The 18,230-nt window shown below is 33.6% G+C and overlaps 1 protein-coding gene across 1 annotated transcript; it reads left to right on the top strand.

Annotated features, from left to right (window-relative positions):
* The first annotated feature begins 339 nt into the window (after positions 1–339).
* On the top strand, positions 340–16,109 carry LOC134251733 (ectonucleotide pyrophosphatase/phosphodiesterase family member 5-like). Its single transcript, XM_062734151.1, has 4 exons — positions 340–1,347; positions 8,757–8,942; positions 14,965–15,210; positions 15,577–16,109. The coding sequence occupies exons 1-4, from the start codon at positions 465–467 to the stop codon at positions 15,771–15,773; spliced, it is 1,512 nt and encodes a 503-aa protein (XP_062590135.1). The 5' UTR covers positions 340–464; the 3' UTR covers positions 15,774–16,109.
* Positions 16,110–18,230: the final 2,121 nt, after the last annotated feature.

Here is an 18,230-nt window from a genome sequence, read left to right as displayed (position 1 = left end):
AAGTCAATGAAGACAAATGATGATATGTAATTTAGAAGGATGTTTTGTTTTATTTAGCAACAGTTGTGCTTATTGAAAAAGCTACGAAGGCATCCAGATTTAATATTATTTTGATAAATGTACAACATGTATCCTATGCAGACTTTTAGAATCACTTTTTGATATTGTTGTACCTCTAGATTTTCTCTATTGCAGTAAAATATGGGTAGTGGATCTCTCATTCAAAGATAGATCAAATATTTCCCTCTGCTCCCTTCGTTAAAATTGATAATTTATTCAAGTGCATATGAATCATGACAAGTTTCTCTTTTTCCGGAAACTATTTGTCCGCTCTCTTTTACATTGCGTAGACCATTTCCGATATCGCTGGACGCGTCAATCTCAGTGTCTAAGTGAAGGAAAGTCAGTCGATACATAATGTTTGATGGGTAAAACCCGGAAGTTTTATTAGAGATTTTATCAAGATGACGATAAGAAGTAAGAAGGAAAGACTTTATAGAACATTGGAACTGACATGGGTTATTTTTCTGATGTTGTTAGACTCGATCGGCACCACGGATCACATGAACCAGAAAGTCTTGCTCGTGTCATATGACGGCTTCAGGTGGGACTACTTGAAAAAAATTAAAAACCCGGTGAATTTTAACCGTGTGATAGCCGGAGGTGTACATGCAACAAAAGGACTGAAGAATGCATTTATAACAAAAACCCTCCCCAACCATTACACACTTGTGACTGGTCTGTATGAAGAGAATCATGGATTGGTCGCTAATGAAATGTATGATCCTAAGTTAAACAAAAGTTTCTCTTTGGAAAATCCTGAAGATGTTATAAAGTCAGAGTGGTTTGATAATGGCGGTGAGCCCATTTGGGTAACGAACCAAAAACAATCGACGTTTTCTTCTCCGCGAAGGAGTGGATCTATGTTTTGGCCGGGCTCCATGGCCAGTGTACATGGGTACCTCCCAACAAAATATTTTCCTTACAATCCATCGATGACGTTAGAAGAACGAATTGACATCATAATATCATGGTTTTTGGACAAAGATCCTATAAACTTAGGTTTACTGTATTATGAACATCCAGATCACGAGGGGCATCAATATGGTCCAGAAAGTGAAAACATGACACAGATATTAGAATATTTAAATAACGCAACAGGGTATCTTCTTGATAGTCTAGAGAAAAATAAGTTACTGGACAAAGTGAACATAATTTTGACCAGTGATCATGGTATGTCGTCAACACCTAAAAATAAAGTAATCGTACTGGAAGATCATGTAAACCGAGATTTATTTGAAGTGATAGTTATGAACAATCCAGTGGTTCTTATGCGACAAACAAATGGTAAGTACAAGCAAAATAAGGCCAAAATAAAAAATATTCTTGTTTCCTGTCACCCAACCTACCCTACATTTTACCCTCCGACCCTAAAAGTTTTTATTACATTTTCATTTTTTGGGTTACTATTTTCCTAATATACTAAAAGTCGACCAGCAATATCTACAGAACTAATACATCACAAGTGTACAGGATACCATTACTTTATAAATCTCTATTTACAAAGAACAAAATTCACTTCTTATTATATTTGGCCCCGAGAATTTCCATAGATTTAAGTTTCAACTGAATCAAAACTTTATAGTGGAAATAAATGTTGGATATATGCTTGCTTAAGATATAAACCAAAATTTTTAGAATGTGTCCCCGTTTAACTATTTTATGGCGGTCAAAACATGCATGGAATGCGTATTTCCGGAAAAATCGTTAAAAATCAACTACTTCAAAGCATTTTTCAATAGGTCCGCATCATAACACCACTTTAAAATTTTCTCAGATGGAATATTGATTTAAAAGCATTCTTTATGCAAAAAATTACGATGGTGTTATTTTGCGGACTATGTTTATTTTTTAAAAATGTGTTAATTTTTAAACCACCAAAACACGTGAATAAGACAGAATGGTGCTATAAGACGTAATATTACTCGCCAGTTTTCGCTGAAAAATCGTAATTTTATAAGATGAATTCTTCACATCAATATTATGAATATAAAGTCAATGTTATTGTATACATTTAGTTGTAATTCCGTTGTCTATAAAGTCTTATCGATAAAAAAAATTTAGAAATACAAGTACGTCATTTTTAAAAATAATGACGTCACAATGGGGGTGTTCACATAGGCCTTTGTGCAATTTAATCTGAAGGGTAAGAAATATATACTTACATTGTATTGTAATAACAAAAGGGCAGAGGATAGAAAATTTAAAGATACTTTTTTATTGTCAAGAATCACAAAGTATGCATGTGCTCCAAGCATAGACCTAAAGCGCCTTATGTCTATACTCTGGGCGAACAAAAAATCGGGCGAACAGGATATCGGGCGAACAATTTTTAGGGCGAACGAACATGGAACCCCAAGAAAGCATCTGCAAAACTTAAATCCTTATTAAGACACGCATTTTATATATTTGATGAGAAATTGACAATAACCAGCGTATTGCAGTGGTTAGAGCATTATGCTCTATAGAGTCGTGAAGCAAGGATCTTTACGTCGCGGATTCGAATCCCACTGTGGGACGTGGAGACAGGTTCTTCACTCAGATGAGACTGATTAAACCCAGTTCCCGCGTCGTAGTGGGCCCGAAAAAAAAATTACCTCACTGCTCAATGACCCTGGATAAGTGCCGAGCATAGGGCAAAATTTCCAGCTCTCCATCGGCAAGTAGTGGCGTCTCCATATGAGTGAAATATTCTCCAGAGGCCTGAACAGTAAACTACAAGTTTACAATCAATCGATCGATTATCTCTATATGTACTTGTGATGAGATATCTGTGTAAAGGTGAAAAGTTTCAAAAAGAGCTCATATATGTTCTTAACTTGTATTATATTATCAGTTTACGTTTATATATTTTCATGTCGAAAAAAACTTAATTCATCCTACCCTCTACCTACTAAATGAATGGTCAAGTTTTACTTGATGTTCCATTTTAACCATAAACATAATTATACTCTTCCAACCTTAACTTTTTTACTTTTCTCTCTCTAAACTTTTTTGTTATGTAAAATATATACGCTTGATTAATTATCAATGAACTGAACAAATGCTGAGTTTACAGCTATATTTTGCTTATCAATGATTATAAGTGCTTCGGTCTTATACAATGTACAATGTATTTATGAAAAAGTGACTAAAATATTTCAAATAATGATATTGTTCTCACCACTCATATCATTATATAGACTCCTAGAACATGTAAAATATATCAATTTTATTATCTGGTAAGACCGCCCCCCCCCCCCACCTCTTAAAAATAAAATTTAGAGTGATCTGTCCTTCAAGGGGGCTGCACCCTGTTTCATTCTTTTGATTATAATTTAATTTTATTTGTATTCTCGCCTCTCATTGGTTGATTTCCGAAAAGGAACGCATAACATTTTGTATAATCTGGTTTGGTATGGGGACACACCCCCTTGACGACCAGCGTAATCATCATATCCATGCAATCCCCTCATTTCCATTCCTCGGAATCCATGGAGAATTCCAGATTTAATAAATGTACCTTCAACTTTAAACAATTACTCGTTCTTACCTCATGTAAACAAACATCATGGCTGCTAGATCTATGTATCAGTTATTACCTCCCCTCGCTTCAAATCACTTCCGTTACTACGGTTGTATTATTGCGCGGTAAATTTGAACTTATAAAAAGCAACACAATTTTACATCAAAAGTTGTTTAATTATTTTAAAATTAAATTATAAGGAATGACTTTAATTCTTGGCCATATTATCGAGTATAATCTGGTTTGGGTCAGTTTACGCTTTTTTATAATCCGCTTCGCGGATTATAAATCGTAAACTGACCCAAACCAGATTATACTCGATAATATGGCCAAGAATTAGAGTCATTCCTTAAATATTTTCAAAAGCAAAATGATATAGAAAACTACCAAAAAATGACATGTGGAAGGGGGGGGGGGTATGCAACGTTCAAGAATACCTTGTAAAGTACGGTGTAACGGTGTAGATAAGATATATAGGAAGGAAAGAGGTTTAAAGGTTTGTTTTGTTTTTATGTTTTTAATCTGCTCCATGGAAGCTGCTGTGTCACACTGTACAAGATGAAATAAACCCTGTTTACTTTTCCGAGAATCGACATGCTTTTTAATAATGAATAAACCGTGTGGTACATGTACAGTGTACCTTTCGCTCCTTGTTTACCACGTGGGTGAAATTAAGTACAAGTATTTAGCTCATCTATGTACCAACCGATATATCTATACAACGTCAAGTTTTTTTTTAGTGAAATTTCACCTCTTGTATACAAGTTGTGAAGAGGAACGATAACACAAAACCTTGACATTGTGAAATGTAAAGGTTAAATTCGGTCTGTTCAATACGCGTATCACGTAGATTCTGGTTATATGTCTGCATGTATCAGAACAATAGCTCTACAATTTTGTTTTATGATAGCATGAATTTACTTTTAATTCTCTGTTGGAATATTGTTTTCAAAAATAAAATAAGAAAAGCAAGAAAGCTAAAAGCCGGCGAGCCACACCGACATGCACACTAACTGCAGAACTGAATGTAGTTTTACTGGGACCGAGGTCCATTCCATTTTTTTTCAGACCAGCAAGCACAGGTCTTCAGTTACATGCACACTAAATCATTTTCACTTAAAAACTTCAATCATAATCCTTTTAGTAGTTTACAAAGTTTGGTTATTACGACCGTCTTTAAAACTTATGCGCTGAATCGAAACGATAAACTACTGTATACATGTACGAAAAATATTATACATTTATTGACCGAGTTCGAGAGCAACATGCATTTTGTCGACTTTCGAACCAAACTTGGGTCGAGGGTCGACAAAACTCATTTTGCCCGAGGACATGGTCAATAATATACAGTTATTGACTGGGTATGAGGGCAACATATGATTTGTTGGACCTGAAGGTGAAAATGTTGCCCGAGGCCGCAGGCCAAGGGCAACATTTTCATCTTCAGGTCCAACAAATCATATGTTGCCCGAATCCCAGTCTATAACTGTTTTGTTATACCCTTCACTGCTCACTTACGATTGATCAATTTAATCAATACACGCTATATTATCAATTATTTTATATGGAAAATTATGGCTTCTTCAGTAAATATATAACATCAAGCCGAGAAAGAACAAAATCAATTATATATCTGTTGTATCACAAAAATTATTTATCACAAAACATACTTTTCCCTTCTTCCTTACCGTGCTGTTAGCAACAACTCTTGTAGCTCTTAACTTCGGCTATTTTCACGTCGCCGATATTGAACGATGATTAATTGTGACGTAACAGACGAGTGACGTTGCGGTCTAACAATTCTTATGTAAGACCGGTCAATAGTCAAATTGTTAGACCGATGTAATTAACAGTTCTTTTGTTGGACTTTTTATAAGTAATAAATATATAGAATGATATTTATAAGGGTATAACAAATGTTTTTGTTTTAAAATACATTTTATTGTTTTTTTTTTTACATGCATGTATCTTGTACTGCGTTCCGTGATGTAAACTTCATATCCATCACTGTTTATCACCAACGAAAGCAAATGAGATTATTTTTTTTTCATACATGCGTCTCGTCTGACCTTAACTATAAGACATACGGCTTATATCTTTGCATAAATCTTATAATACTGTTTCAATAAGCATTGGTATAACCAAGCAATACATCTCAAATAACGACTTTTTTTTATAATAGATGGGGAAACACATTTTTAAATGTGAGCATTTGTGATCTAAAAATCAGTATGTTGAGATCTGACCGAAAACTAATTGGTAGAGAGTAAAAAAATCTTTAAAAAGATAAAAAAAAAAAGCTGGAAATGGGATGGTGGTGCTTCGTGTTATAGAATCACATACATGTAGAATTGGCCGCCGAATAGAGATAGACAAAATAAGTTATAGTTAACCTATTAACATCTATTGTGTAAGTTAACCTATTAATATCTATTATGTAAGTTACTTGTACCAGAGGACCAATGAGAGAAAAGCTGGTTGACAGTTAGCACCGCCCACTTCTCCTGTCAAGCTTGGTCCGGTGTCTGTATAAATACAATGTACCTTTCTCCATCTGAAAGGATCGTATTTTGAATGCTGCGTCTGGGGTTTCGACGATCAAAAAAATCGGAATGACTGATATCATTATTGGATACGTGTAACGATGTTGCAGCTTAGACAGAGGACTTGATTTTTGTCAGGAACAGATGTAGCGATCGTAAACTATTTTTATGCCCCCCTTCGAAGAAGGGAGGGCATATTGCTTTGCTGCTGTCTGTCGGTCGGTCGGTCGGTCGGTCTGTCGGTCTGTCGGTCCATTTAGTTTCCGCTCATTTTCTTCACAACCGTTGCACATACTGAAATGAAATTTGGTATACAGATATATCTCATGAATATCTAGGTCAAGTTCTGTTTTGGGTAAGGTTGCACCATTTTTGACAGAGTTATGCCCCTTGGACTTAAAAAAAATCCATTTTTGCAGTTTCCGCTCATTTTCTTTGCAACCGTTTGGCATACTGAAATGAAATTTGGTATACAGATATATCTCATGAATATCTAGGTCAAGTTCTGTTTTGGGTACGGTTGCACCATTTTTGACAGAGTTATGCCCCTTGGACTTAAAAAAAAATCCATTATTTGCAGTTTCCGCTCATTTTCTTTGCAACCGTTGCATGTACTGTAATGAAATTTGGTATACAGATATATCAAATTATTATCTAGGTCAAGTTTTGTTTTGGGTACGGTTGCACCATTTTTGACAGAGTTATGCCCCCTTGGACTTAAAAAAAATTCCATTATTTGCAGTTCCTGCTCATTTTCTTTGCAACCGTTTCGCATACTGAAATGAAATTTGGTATACAGATGTATCACATTAATATCTTGGCCAAGTTCTGTTTTGGGTACGATTGCACCATTTTTGACAGACTTATGCCCCTTGGACTTGGAAAAATTCCAATTAGGGGGGAGGGGGGCATAAGTGTTTTACAAACATCTCTTGTATTTTAGGCTGTTATTCCTTACGAAGATAAATTTTATTTTATTTTTTGGGGGGTGGGGGGGGGGGTGGGGGTGGGTTTAACGGAAAACTTTACATTCATAGCGATTACTGTACAAAAACCGCGAAATGATTTCTTACATTTTATGCCCCCCCCCCCCCCCCACGGTTCCTAGTCTTCCGACGCCAATGTCAAGTAAAAAAGACGGGGACCTTTAACATGTTTAATGTGAAATTACTCTTTGGAGACAAGAATAAGAATTAAGGCAATTCGAGATAGAACGTATAAAGTTAACAGGATACATTTGTAAAATATGGAGCGAATGTCGAAAAATTAATTTTAGTATTCTTGAAGTTTAAAATGTTGACCAATCTCATTTACTCAGTATTTAATAACACGACGATATATCTTTTAAAAAAGTGCAATAAGCAGAGGGACAAAAGATAGAGAAGCAATGACGTCATCAAAAAAGGCGAAAAACTGAGTAGGGTCATCAAACTAACGATAAAATAGTAAACTGTTTAAAGTATGATGGTGATTTTTTTTAACACTTCCTGTACCTTTTTTGTTTCAAGTTCTTTTAAGTATTTTTAGCGGCATGAATCTCATGGCATCAGTCCACTAACATATGAAAACCCACCAATAAACAACTATTTTCTCTAATAAATATGATTTTAAAAAAGATTTCAAACATACGAATTAATTCAAATATTTGCTATTAATAATGAAAAATAAATTAGTAAGCATAGTATATTATCACATGTAGAACAGTAAATTGCATTTTGAGTTTGTGAGAGAAATTTAATGAATCTACATAATGAAAAATGCATGTTAGCTGGATATATCTTGAAATATTATATCCCATTCTTGTTCATGACGTCGCATAAATAAACGTCAAAATATCGCAACGTTAACGTAAACAATGCTACCTTTACAGCTATATAAAAAATAAATAAAGCCCTGTACAGGTATATATTGATAATTTTATAAAAATATACACTCTTTAGAAGAACTTAGAGGAATATTATTAATTTTGACACGGGGCCGAATTTTGCTACAAGTGAACCAGGTTCTTGCACTGTAAACTGTTAACATATCATGTTCTTGTTATTACATGCTATATGTTCTGCATTCATTGAGTTTTGAAAATAAAATTTTTTCTCAAAATAAAATATTTTCCCCACCTACCTACCCTTTTTTTTTGGCAGGGGACAGGAAACAAGAGTATATTTTCTTTTGGCCTAATATATTTATATTTACTGTGTTTTTCTAGTAAGTTAACTGTGCTAGTGCACTTCATGAAAAATATTCCATGTAAGTCGCTGTGATTTACACAGTCACCAATATATTAACTGAATACTGTATACAGGGAAATTTTTGCTCACGTTTTATTTTCGCCCCTTTCGCCCCCTCCTCTTTTGGGCGAATTTAAAATGGGGCGAAATGAAATAATACATATAAATTTTGTAGTAAAACTATAAATAGGCAAAATAAAAAAAAAACGCGGCAAAATTGTTTGCAAGTTTGAAAGGGCAAAAATTAAACGGGGCGAAAATAACCCTGTATACAGTAACTCACACAAAACTAAAAACATGAAATGTTGCAATGTATCTCTTATCTTTAATTGGAAGTATATATGACTCTATAATGTATATTTGCATAAACACAATAAATGATCAATTTAACAATGTGGTTTCAAAAATTCTTCATTTTAGAGACAGTCCAGGATTTAATTATACGCCATTTACAAAATGTACCACATCTAAAAGTTTACAAGAGATCAGAAATTCCACAGCAGTACCACTACACAGAGAATCCTCGCATTCTGGACATCATCGTGGTAGCCGAGATAGGATATTCTATTGTGGAAACTCAAGCAGAGGCTGAGAGCTATGCGACAAGTAGGAAAAATATAAACAATTTTTTAAGAATTCACTACTTGAATTGATTTTAAAGAGTGTACAAACATTCTAGGTATTAATAAAAAGTACATAAAATAAAACATATGTATTCTGATATACATGTATTTACTAAGTGAAAAATGAAATATTAACAGGGCTCTCAATTCTCTAAAATTGGGGCTGTTTAACGGCCCCGTTCCCAATGCAAAAAAGGTACCTTTTTTCCCAAAAGAAAGGTGTATATTTGTGACGCGCCAAGCAAAAACCTCCCTTATGTCTATTATGACGTAACGTCAAAAGACGCGTCTAAAGTCAACAAGGTAAATGCGACGTAAAAACGTCTCCTTGCGAGAAACTCTCCGCAATAGAACAGGGGGATGTTGTTTTATTTATACACTAAGACAGATTCTTGGGTGTAATTTGATGTAGTTTATTTATAAAAAAAATTATTCTCCGTCAAGTGGCTGTGTGATATCTCCTTTTCACAATTCAGTGTGTATTTTTTTAAAGATTTCCAGTGGTGGCTGAAAAATTCCCGTAAGTCCGTTTTTAAAATGAAGTTTGTTTGCCTTCTCCCTATTCGGGTTAAAAAATTACATTGGTAGGTAGGTAGATTTTTTTTTGTCGGAAATTTTCAGTGTTATAAAAGATTGAAGGCATATAAGTTGTTGATAGGATGAGAAAATCCCGGAATGAATAATTTGGAAGTTTTAAAAAGATTTTAGTCGGTTTATTTTAAAAGGTCAAACAAACAAGTTTTTAACGTTTTTTTTTAGTTTAATGTCCAGCTGTTTTATTGTAATGCACATGCAATTTAACAGGAGCATTAAACTAAGGTATTTTTATTTAAATAGCGATGCAATGAAAATTGACCTGAATTACTTCTCTTTTACTTATAGAATGAATTTAACCCGATGTTAACGGTTTTAAATGGGTTGGGACAGTTAACGCTGCCGTTTATATAAATAAAACGTGAACTGTTATTGATAAATAGTTAAGTTTAGTTTCTTTAAAAAAAAAAGTATTCTCTATAGATACGACATGTAGTATTTGATTTGGACACTTCTTCCGGAATTAGTTTTAGCTGTGGATTTAAAATGAATATTTTGAAGAAAGACCTTTTGAGCTATTCAATTTTTTTTTATTGTTGAACACCTTCTCATGTTGTACAAAAAATGTAGAAAAAATTCTCCCCCCCCCCTTTCTTCTGTGTCGCGTGTCTGCTTTATTTCTTTGAATACTTCGTGCTAATTTCTTCTTGAATTTACGGATGCTCGCATACATTGTAAGTTACAGTCCCACTATCTGAAATATTTCATGATTGAGAATTAAACAGATTGAACATATGTTTATCGACCTTTTCATTATCTGTTTGATGAGGTTATACACAATACACCGAATGTTAAAATTGCAAACATTATACATCACTAAAATGTTATAATTAATACAAATTGTTACAAATTCATACTATTTGTTTGAACAGCTTTAAAACATTCCAACCTATCAGTATTTTGTGCATGGTTTATCTACATGTACAAACAAAGATTCTGGATTCCTGAAAACAACATGATTTCGGTCATGTATAAAATCGCTGAATCAGGCTGTTGCATGTACATGTAATAACGTCTCCGGTGCTCATCACATTCGGCCCTTTTTAAAACATCAATGCAGTTTGAGAGTATAAATTAAACGTTTAAGAGGTTAAAGACTTTCTTTTTAATGATTTTATTTTAACCTTTAGTATTAAGGATTATTTAACCTGCAGTAATTATTTCCCCTACAAAGACTTTACTACAAACATTAACATCTACCTTGGAAAATAATAATCTTGTTTCCCTCTGTTGAATCGCAATTAAATGAATATGTATATGCTTTTCAAATTATTAAAATTTGCTACCAATTACACGTAATTTATTAAATGTAAACATGTAACAAACGTTTACAATGTTAATAAATTTTTCCTGCAAAAGTTGCATTGAACATGTACATGTATTGGCAGTTTAATGCAAAATTAGTACGGTACAAATCTGCTCAAAACATTGGCGTCGGAAGCAAATTGAAAGTGGGGGGGGGGGGGGGGTAGGTATAAGGAATTTTTAAACCTTCAAAAAGACCTGACAAGCAAGAAAAAAGGAAATGTGCATTGGTTAAACACGAAAATCCAATTACGTTGGGGGGCGGGAGGTTTAGGTTCGAACTCCAAACCTTTTTTTTCCAAACACTCCACTTTCCCAATTTTAAGCCTATATTGCAACATGTCTATGGAAAGTGGGGGGGGGGGGGAGCTAAACCTACGCAGCAATGTCCAATGTCTATACTAAGTATATCTTTAGGGAAAAAAGGGGGCTAATCCGCTCCTAACCCCCCCCCCCCCCCCGGGTTCCGACGCTTATGCAAAATATATTAATCCGTGGTTATATGCCTATATTTGTTCAAGATATATGGAAGTAGGAGGATATAAATACATGTATCTGAATCTATTATACTTAAGTCAATGATCAAATCGCTCTATATTCTATGATAAAGGATTTATCGAACATAAAAAAAGGTCGCCCGCGTGGCGCAGTGGTTAGAGCGTCTGCTTTAGAGTCGCGAAGTAAGGAGTCAATCCTTACGTCGCGGGTTCGAATCCCACTGCGGGACGTGGAGACCGGTCCTTCGGATGAGACCGTATAAACCGGGGCCCCGTGTCGCAGTAGGTGCTGGCACGAAAAAAATCCCTCACTGCTCAATGGCCATAAGTACCGAGTATAGGTCAGAATTTGTAGCCCTCCACCGACAAGTGGTGGCATCTCCATATCAGTGAAAAACTTTCGAAAGGGACGTTTAACAACAAACAATCAATCAATCAATCAAACAATCGAACATAAAAAAATACACGTTGGTCGGCTTGAATATTGCGTGCTTGATCAACTAACCCGGCCCATTCATATATGTACATCTTCTCGTGTATAAAAAATGTATAAATTACAACAATTAATTATTTTTTAAAAAATAACAAAAGTTACAGCTTAAGATTGTACATGTGTGCCTTGTTCTTGTTTAATTAATTCAGGTAATCAATTAAGCGTGAATGTCCATAGCTGAGACATGCCCCCCTCCCGTTTACGATGATCGAAGAATATTACATGCAAAAATGTTTTACCCGTTCTCTTACTTTCTGTTGCTATTTTTAACATGCATGTTTTAACCAATACTAAAATGTAACTAGCATTTAAGATGACTTAAATAAATTATAATGTGTGCGTGTACTTTCTCAGGAAGGTAACAGTGAAGCTTAGTATAAGCCTTACATTCTATTCCTAAAAATGAAGTTGTGGATTGTACCTGTCACGTGTGGGATTCATATAAAATTTATATTCTGGTATTGTGGTTTGTTATTCGGCTTATATACAATCATCGGTTCAAAATTAATTCATGATTAGCTTCATACATATAAATTGCAGATTTGTTTTTTTTTAACAAGATTTAAAAATACATATATTTTATTGGGTGGGGATGGATGTTACATTATGATTAACTGAAAAGTATGCATGCAGACGCTTTTCTTCTTCGGGTGTCGTTATGAAATCAGTCTTTCATTCACAAAAAGAACTTGAAAGTTGTCAAACTTGTTTCCAATGCGTTTGTATAATTCAATAAATGCATGTTTAAATCAAATCAATGAAGATTAGGTGCATCAAATTCTAAAGTGTTCAATTATTATTTCTTGGTAATTTTTAACATTTGATTCATTTTTCCTGGCCTTCCGTGTCCTATTTTATATTTATGTTTAAATTATTGAAAATAAATATATTTAGAAGAAAAGGATCAAACTCTACTACAAGAGACAAATACAATCTATTCTTGGGTGCAGAATATCTTTTCAATAAGCCAAGAAGTCTTCAGTATTAAAACATTCGAAACTAAAACATGTAAATATTTAACTTGTGTTAAAAGGAATGTTATTTTTCCTTCGGATAGAAAAAAAAACTGTCGCACTCTGTAAAAAATTTCAGGTACTATAACAATACTTTCTATCTATTCGTATATTGTATAGACTTTTATTGACCCTGGGGGGGGGGGGGGGGGGGTAAGGACAGTCACTGTCTCGAACTTCTTTTTTAAAGATAAATACTTTGATAGTGTAACAGAGAAAATTACGTGCCTCTGCTTAATTGGGATCGAACCCGAGGCCTCTGTGCTTTACCGAATAAGGTTAAGGGTTATCCCACTAGCCTAAGCTAGTAGGAAGCCGTACGTGTGTCGTTTGTACTACCACAATAGGATTTTTTTTATCCAAATGTTGCTAATTTTCTTTTACTATTGCAGTAATGTAGATTTCTGCCATTTTCCTGCATTAAAAAGCCATAAATTGGAAGAAATCCCAGAAGAAGAGAATATTTTTTTATTTTGTCTTGAGTTTTGTCCCTTGACGATCATTTCGGTCCACCCCCCCACCCCCATCATTCGTTTCTCAAAGATATACTTTAGAATGCTTATTTTCTATTATTACGATTAAAAAAATCCTTAATTGTTGATACTTTTAAGGAAATCAAATCAAAAATTTAATAATAATAAATATCATCAAATTATTATGAAGCTTTACGTCATTTTACGATTTTACGTTAAAAAATTCATGCAGTTAAGGCACGCGTACACTGTGCGTCAAAGTAAATATTCCGTCTTTGTCATGCGATTTTTTATACATTTATGTACAGAAATATATGTTATGTTATACATCAAAAGAAAGAGAAAGAAAAACTCTACAAGAATCAATAAAAATCTGAAAATGTCAAAATTCTTCGTTAAGGGAGGTTTTTGCTTGGCGCGTCACATTTCCCAATTTTAATAGCAAAATATTAATTAAAAAATAAAAGTCCATGAAACTTAATCGCAAAAAATAACCCAAACAAAACACACTTGAAAATGAAAGTGATACTGTACCACTATTTTATTAGTTCGGGCCAAATGCATCGTAAACTGGTTCGCGGAACCAGGTTATTGTTTTTACCGAAATGTGTACTATGAGTTCAGAGTATCTTGTCCTGTAGTTTCGACAAGAAAACATCATTTTGGTTTCAAAAAAAGACATTTCACTTAAATATTAGAAAGCTGCACGTAGAAACATACCCATGCACGCTTCGGCATGATCAGTCTCGCGCTGTATTGGTAAGCAACTTTGTCCATGTGATCGAGGAAATTCGGGACAATGTGACTAGCGACTGTCACTCAGAAAGACAGATAACCACAATATCAACACTCAAAGATAGTAATGACAAAGCTAATGTACTTTCATAAATAGCCTACGTACCCATGTTTGATCTGTATTCAAAACCAGAGTTAAATAGATGACAAAATGCTAGAAAAGCAAAATTTGAGGATTTTTTAAAATGAATTTTGGTTATCCAACTTTTCCCAAAATGATGGTAATTTTCCCAATTTGAACGGCCCCGGCCCCAGTCCCAAAAAGTGGTATGAGAGCCCTGATTAATTAACAGCAAAATTAAAATCTGTACATAATTTACCAAGTTCCTCTGAAAAGCAAATAAATGCTACTGAGTTACAATCATCTTTAGTAAATTGTTTTTCTTTGTCCCCCTAAATTTTATCAAATGAAAGAACACCTGTGACTTATCCATGTAGTTCTGACAAGGTATGAGAGAGCTGCACCAAGCATTTGTTGAACACCAAGATGATAAATACTAAGTAATCTGACAATAATGTATTTTAATCTTTAGTATCTTGAACTCAATGAGACCAGGAAAGAGTTTAAGATATCCAAGGGTTCGACATATGTGGGATAGAATAACTGGTTTAGACTTCAAAATCAGTTCAACATTATCATGGGTTTTGAGGTATTCATGCTCCAGATAGGCAAATACTGAAGCTCAGCTGTAAATCAATATTATTCTCTTGTTGCACGGTCAAAAAATAAATCTGATTCAATTTATCAAAAGCACGTGCACATATTAAATACTGAATTTTGTAGAAATATTTCCCTAGCAATGTACGAATAAATCTTTTCCTTAACCCATTTCAGAAGGACAGCATGGTTATAACAACAGTCTGGCAGAGATGCACCCCTACTTCATGGCCATGGGACCAGCCTTCAAGATTAACCACTCTGTGGAGACCTTCAATAACGTAGACTTATACCCAATGATTTGTAAGATCCTGGGCATTCAGCCAGCACCAAATAATGGTTCTCTGAAAAATGTCCAGGATTTACTGCGGGAAGCTCATGATAAAAAGGACCTTCTTGTGCCTGATAACACATTTGTGGTTTGTAAGTATATTCTTTATTTATTTCTGTAATATGGCTTAGAATTTATTAAATAAGACTTCTTTTCACATAACTAAAAGTCTACTAAAACCAGATAATGCTTTTTTCTCAATCTGAAATAAGTCCAGAACCTAGAATTTTTTGTGACTACATAAATTTCAAAAATTTAAAGTAGATTTTAGCTTTCTTGATAACTGATCTAAAATTCTAAATTTACAGTAAAAACTTAGTTGCACTTGAAACTTTGCTGCAGTTATTCCTACACAGCTTTAGCACACTCAGTATATTTTATCTAAACCAATATTTTCTAACTTTTCTGAAAAATAGCATGATTTATATCTATACAAATTTATTAAAATTTTTGTTTAGATCTGGTGCTGATTATCATTGTCGGGATCTTCGGTGGGATTTTCACCATCGGTGCCTGTCGTCAACAGAGATTCCACAAACTCCGAGAACTGCAAGCTCTTCCGTTCAAATCGCGTGGATCGTACACGCAGGCTGCTCTCACCAAAAATGGACCCATGCTGCCTTTACTCAGTTCTGATTCCGAAAACGAGTTCTGATCTTCAGTGTCGATTCTGATAAATAGTTCTTACTAAAGAACTTACAACTAAGACCAACATTCAATTATGCTGACTGCATTCTATAATTAATTTGATTTGAAAAGGAAATTTATTGTTTTGAAAAGAACTGAACAAGAAATTTTTATGCTAGGAATTTCAAACAAAATAACTAATTTTGCGAAATTCTGCAATCAACTGAAGTTTTTGGTCTTATAGTCACAAGTTTCTTTTGTAAAACAAGCCCCTGTATTATATCAAATGTGCCATTTGTAATATTATTGATATGTCATATAATTAATTAATGCAGTATAATTATGAGTGCAAGTTTTATAAATCTTCAGAAATCATCTTTTTTTTTGGGGGGGGGGGGGGGGTGTTACAGGGGAGAGTCATAAATATTATTAGAATTATCAGTCTATAAAGGAATCCCAATATATGTTCAGTGGATCCCCAGTTTTCACATTGTATAAACATGATTACAAGAGATCTGATCACCTTGAAGTGTTCACAGGAAAGCTTTCTATTAGAAGGATCGAAAAGGTTGAAATATTGTACCAGTACACTCATTACTGTAATTGTAGTGTAGAGTATTCAGACACAAAAACAAAATCAAGAACTTTGCATATTTATAAATGAGTTATACTATGTGTATATTGTTCTAATCAGCTGATTAACAGCTGTCCTTCATTGATCTAGTTGTCTTGAACTAAATGTTGATGTTCGTAATACGTATACTTGAGGTTGTAAGGGTGTTGATTGTTATAAGATATACTTGTATAGTGTAAAGTGTACTTATTTATTTTGCAAATTTATGAGGCTTTAGTTGATATTATTCATTGTACAGATGTTTTCTGGTTATTTTCTGTTACTGATATTTTAAAATATTATTTTAAGCACTTAAAGCAATTAAAAGCATAATACGTTTTCTTTTTCGTCAGCTTTTTTCTTTTCGTTACCTGCATTTCATTTGCGTTTTATTTGTTGTAAATGTCAGTTTGTTTTGTATTGCATTTATCATGTTTATGAATCTTTATTACTTCGTTTCTCAGTGTTTTTTTTACAATTGAATATAAGATTTTCTGGGAGTTACTATTCTACATTCCAACTGAATCCTCGTTTTATATTATTGGTGCTGCATCTCAAACTTAAGTTGTTTTGGAGTCATTAGACTCACCTTGCTTTTGGCAGTTTATCATTCCTTATGTACGTGTATAGGGTGTCGAGATCACATTCTGCTTATATTAGAAAACAAATGTAGTGAGATACATATGTGTAATCATACTTTCCTATATATCATCTATTATAGTTCTTCATATCTTTACACAGAAATTCTTTATTTTTATGACTTTATAAAATTGACTTATTAGTACATGTGATCAAGTTCTTCTTTTTTTTTTACTGTGGAATACATGATGTATAAGATAGTACTTGTAAATGTAGATAACTATGCAGATTTTTTCTTGTGAAAGCTAAATACATGTACAGTCAAACAAATATCAAACTCAGTATGATCAAGATAAAAAGAGAGATCTGAGTATTTGAGGTATAAGGGGCAAAGTAGTTAAAGAATATAAGTGGCTGGGTCTTTCAAATTACTTCAACATATCCATGGTATGTTAAAGATATCAGAGTTTGAGATATCAATGTTTGGGGTATCAATGTTTGAAGTATCAGTGTTTAAAATATCAGTGTTTGAGATATCAATGTATGAGATATCAGTGTTTGAGATATCAGTGTTTGAAGTATCAGTGTTTGAGATATCAATGTTTGAAGTATCAGTGTTTGAAGTATCAGTGTTTGAGGCATTAGTGTTTTAGATGCAATGTACATGTAGCAAATTTAAACCTTATAGATTGATTTACTGAGTTCATGGTACAGTGGTACATGTAATAGGTCATTAATGATAAAGAGATGATGTTTTTTCCCTCAAATTATTTGAGTCTTAATTAAGTGAGGTTCATTCAACTGCATTTAACTTACCCGGTAGAAGGATTTCTTCTTTTTGTTTTTAAAGGTTGTTTACTGGTGTACGTGTGTATTTGTCTGTCACAGGATTTCATGTGATAACAGATGTCTGTATGTTTCTCACAGGAATTTCATTTGATGTGTATATGTTTGTCACAGGATTTTTTCATGTGAAATTGATATAAAGAGTGACAAATTTTACCATGGAGAAATTGTGCATCCTGTTTTTGTGAATAAAGTATATGGGTATAACACATGAACAGAAACTTAAAAAAATTCAATTCAATAGTTATATTCCTTAATTAACTATGTTAATAATATTACATGTACATGTATCTTTCATTTATGTATTGTTTGTTTTTCTTTTTTATCATATTTGGTACATGATATTATCATCTATTAAGCTTGCTTTTAAGGAATTCCAAGGACTGCTTGAATATATCCATATAAAAAAGTTATAAAGCTTCATGTTTGCTAAGAAGGTTAATTTTT

Source organism: Saccostrea cucullata, unplaced genomic scaffold (genome assembly GCF_032062105.1).
Source record: "Saccostrea cucullata isolate Sc308-1 unplaced genomic scaffold, CSIRO_AGI_Scuc_v1 ctg1583, whole genome shotgun sequence".
NCBI classification, from domain to species: domain Eukaryota; kingdom Metazoa; phylum Mollusca; class Bivalvia; order Ostreida; family Ostreidae; genus Saccostrea; species Saccostrea cuccullata.
Note: the sequence above shows the minus strand (reverse complement) of the source record. Positions and strands in the feature narration are given on the sequence as shown.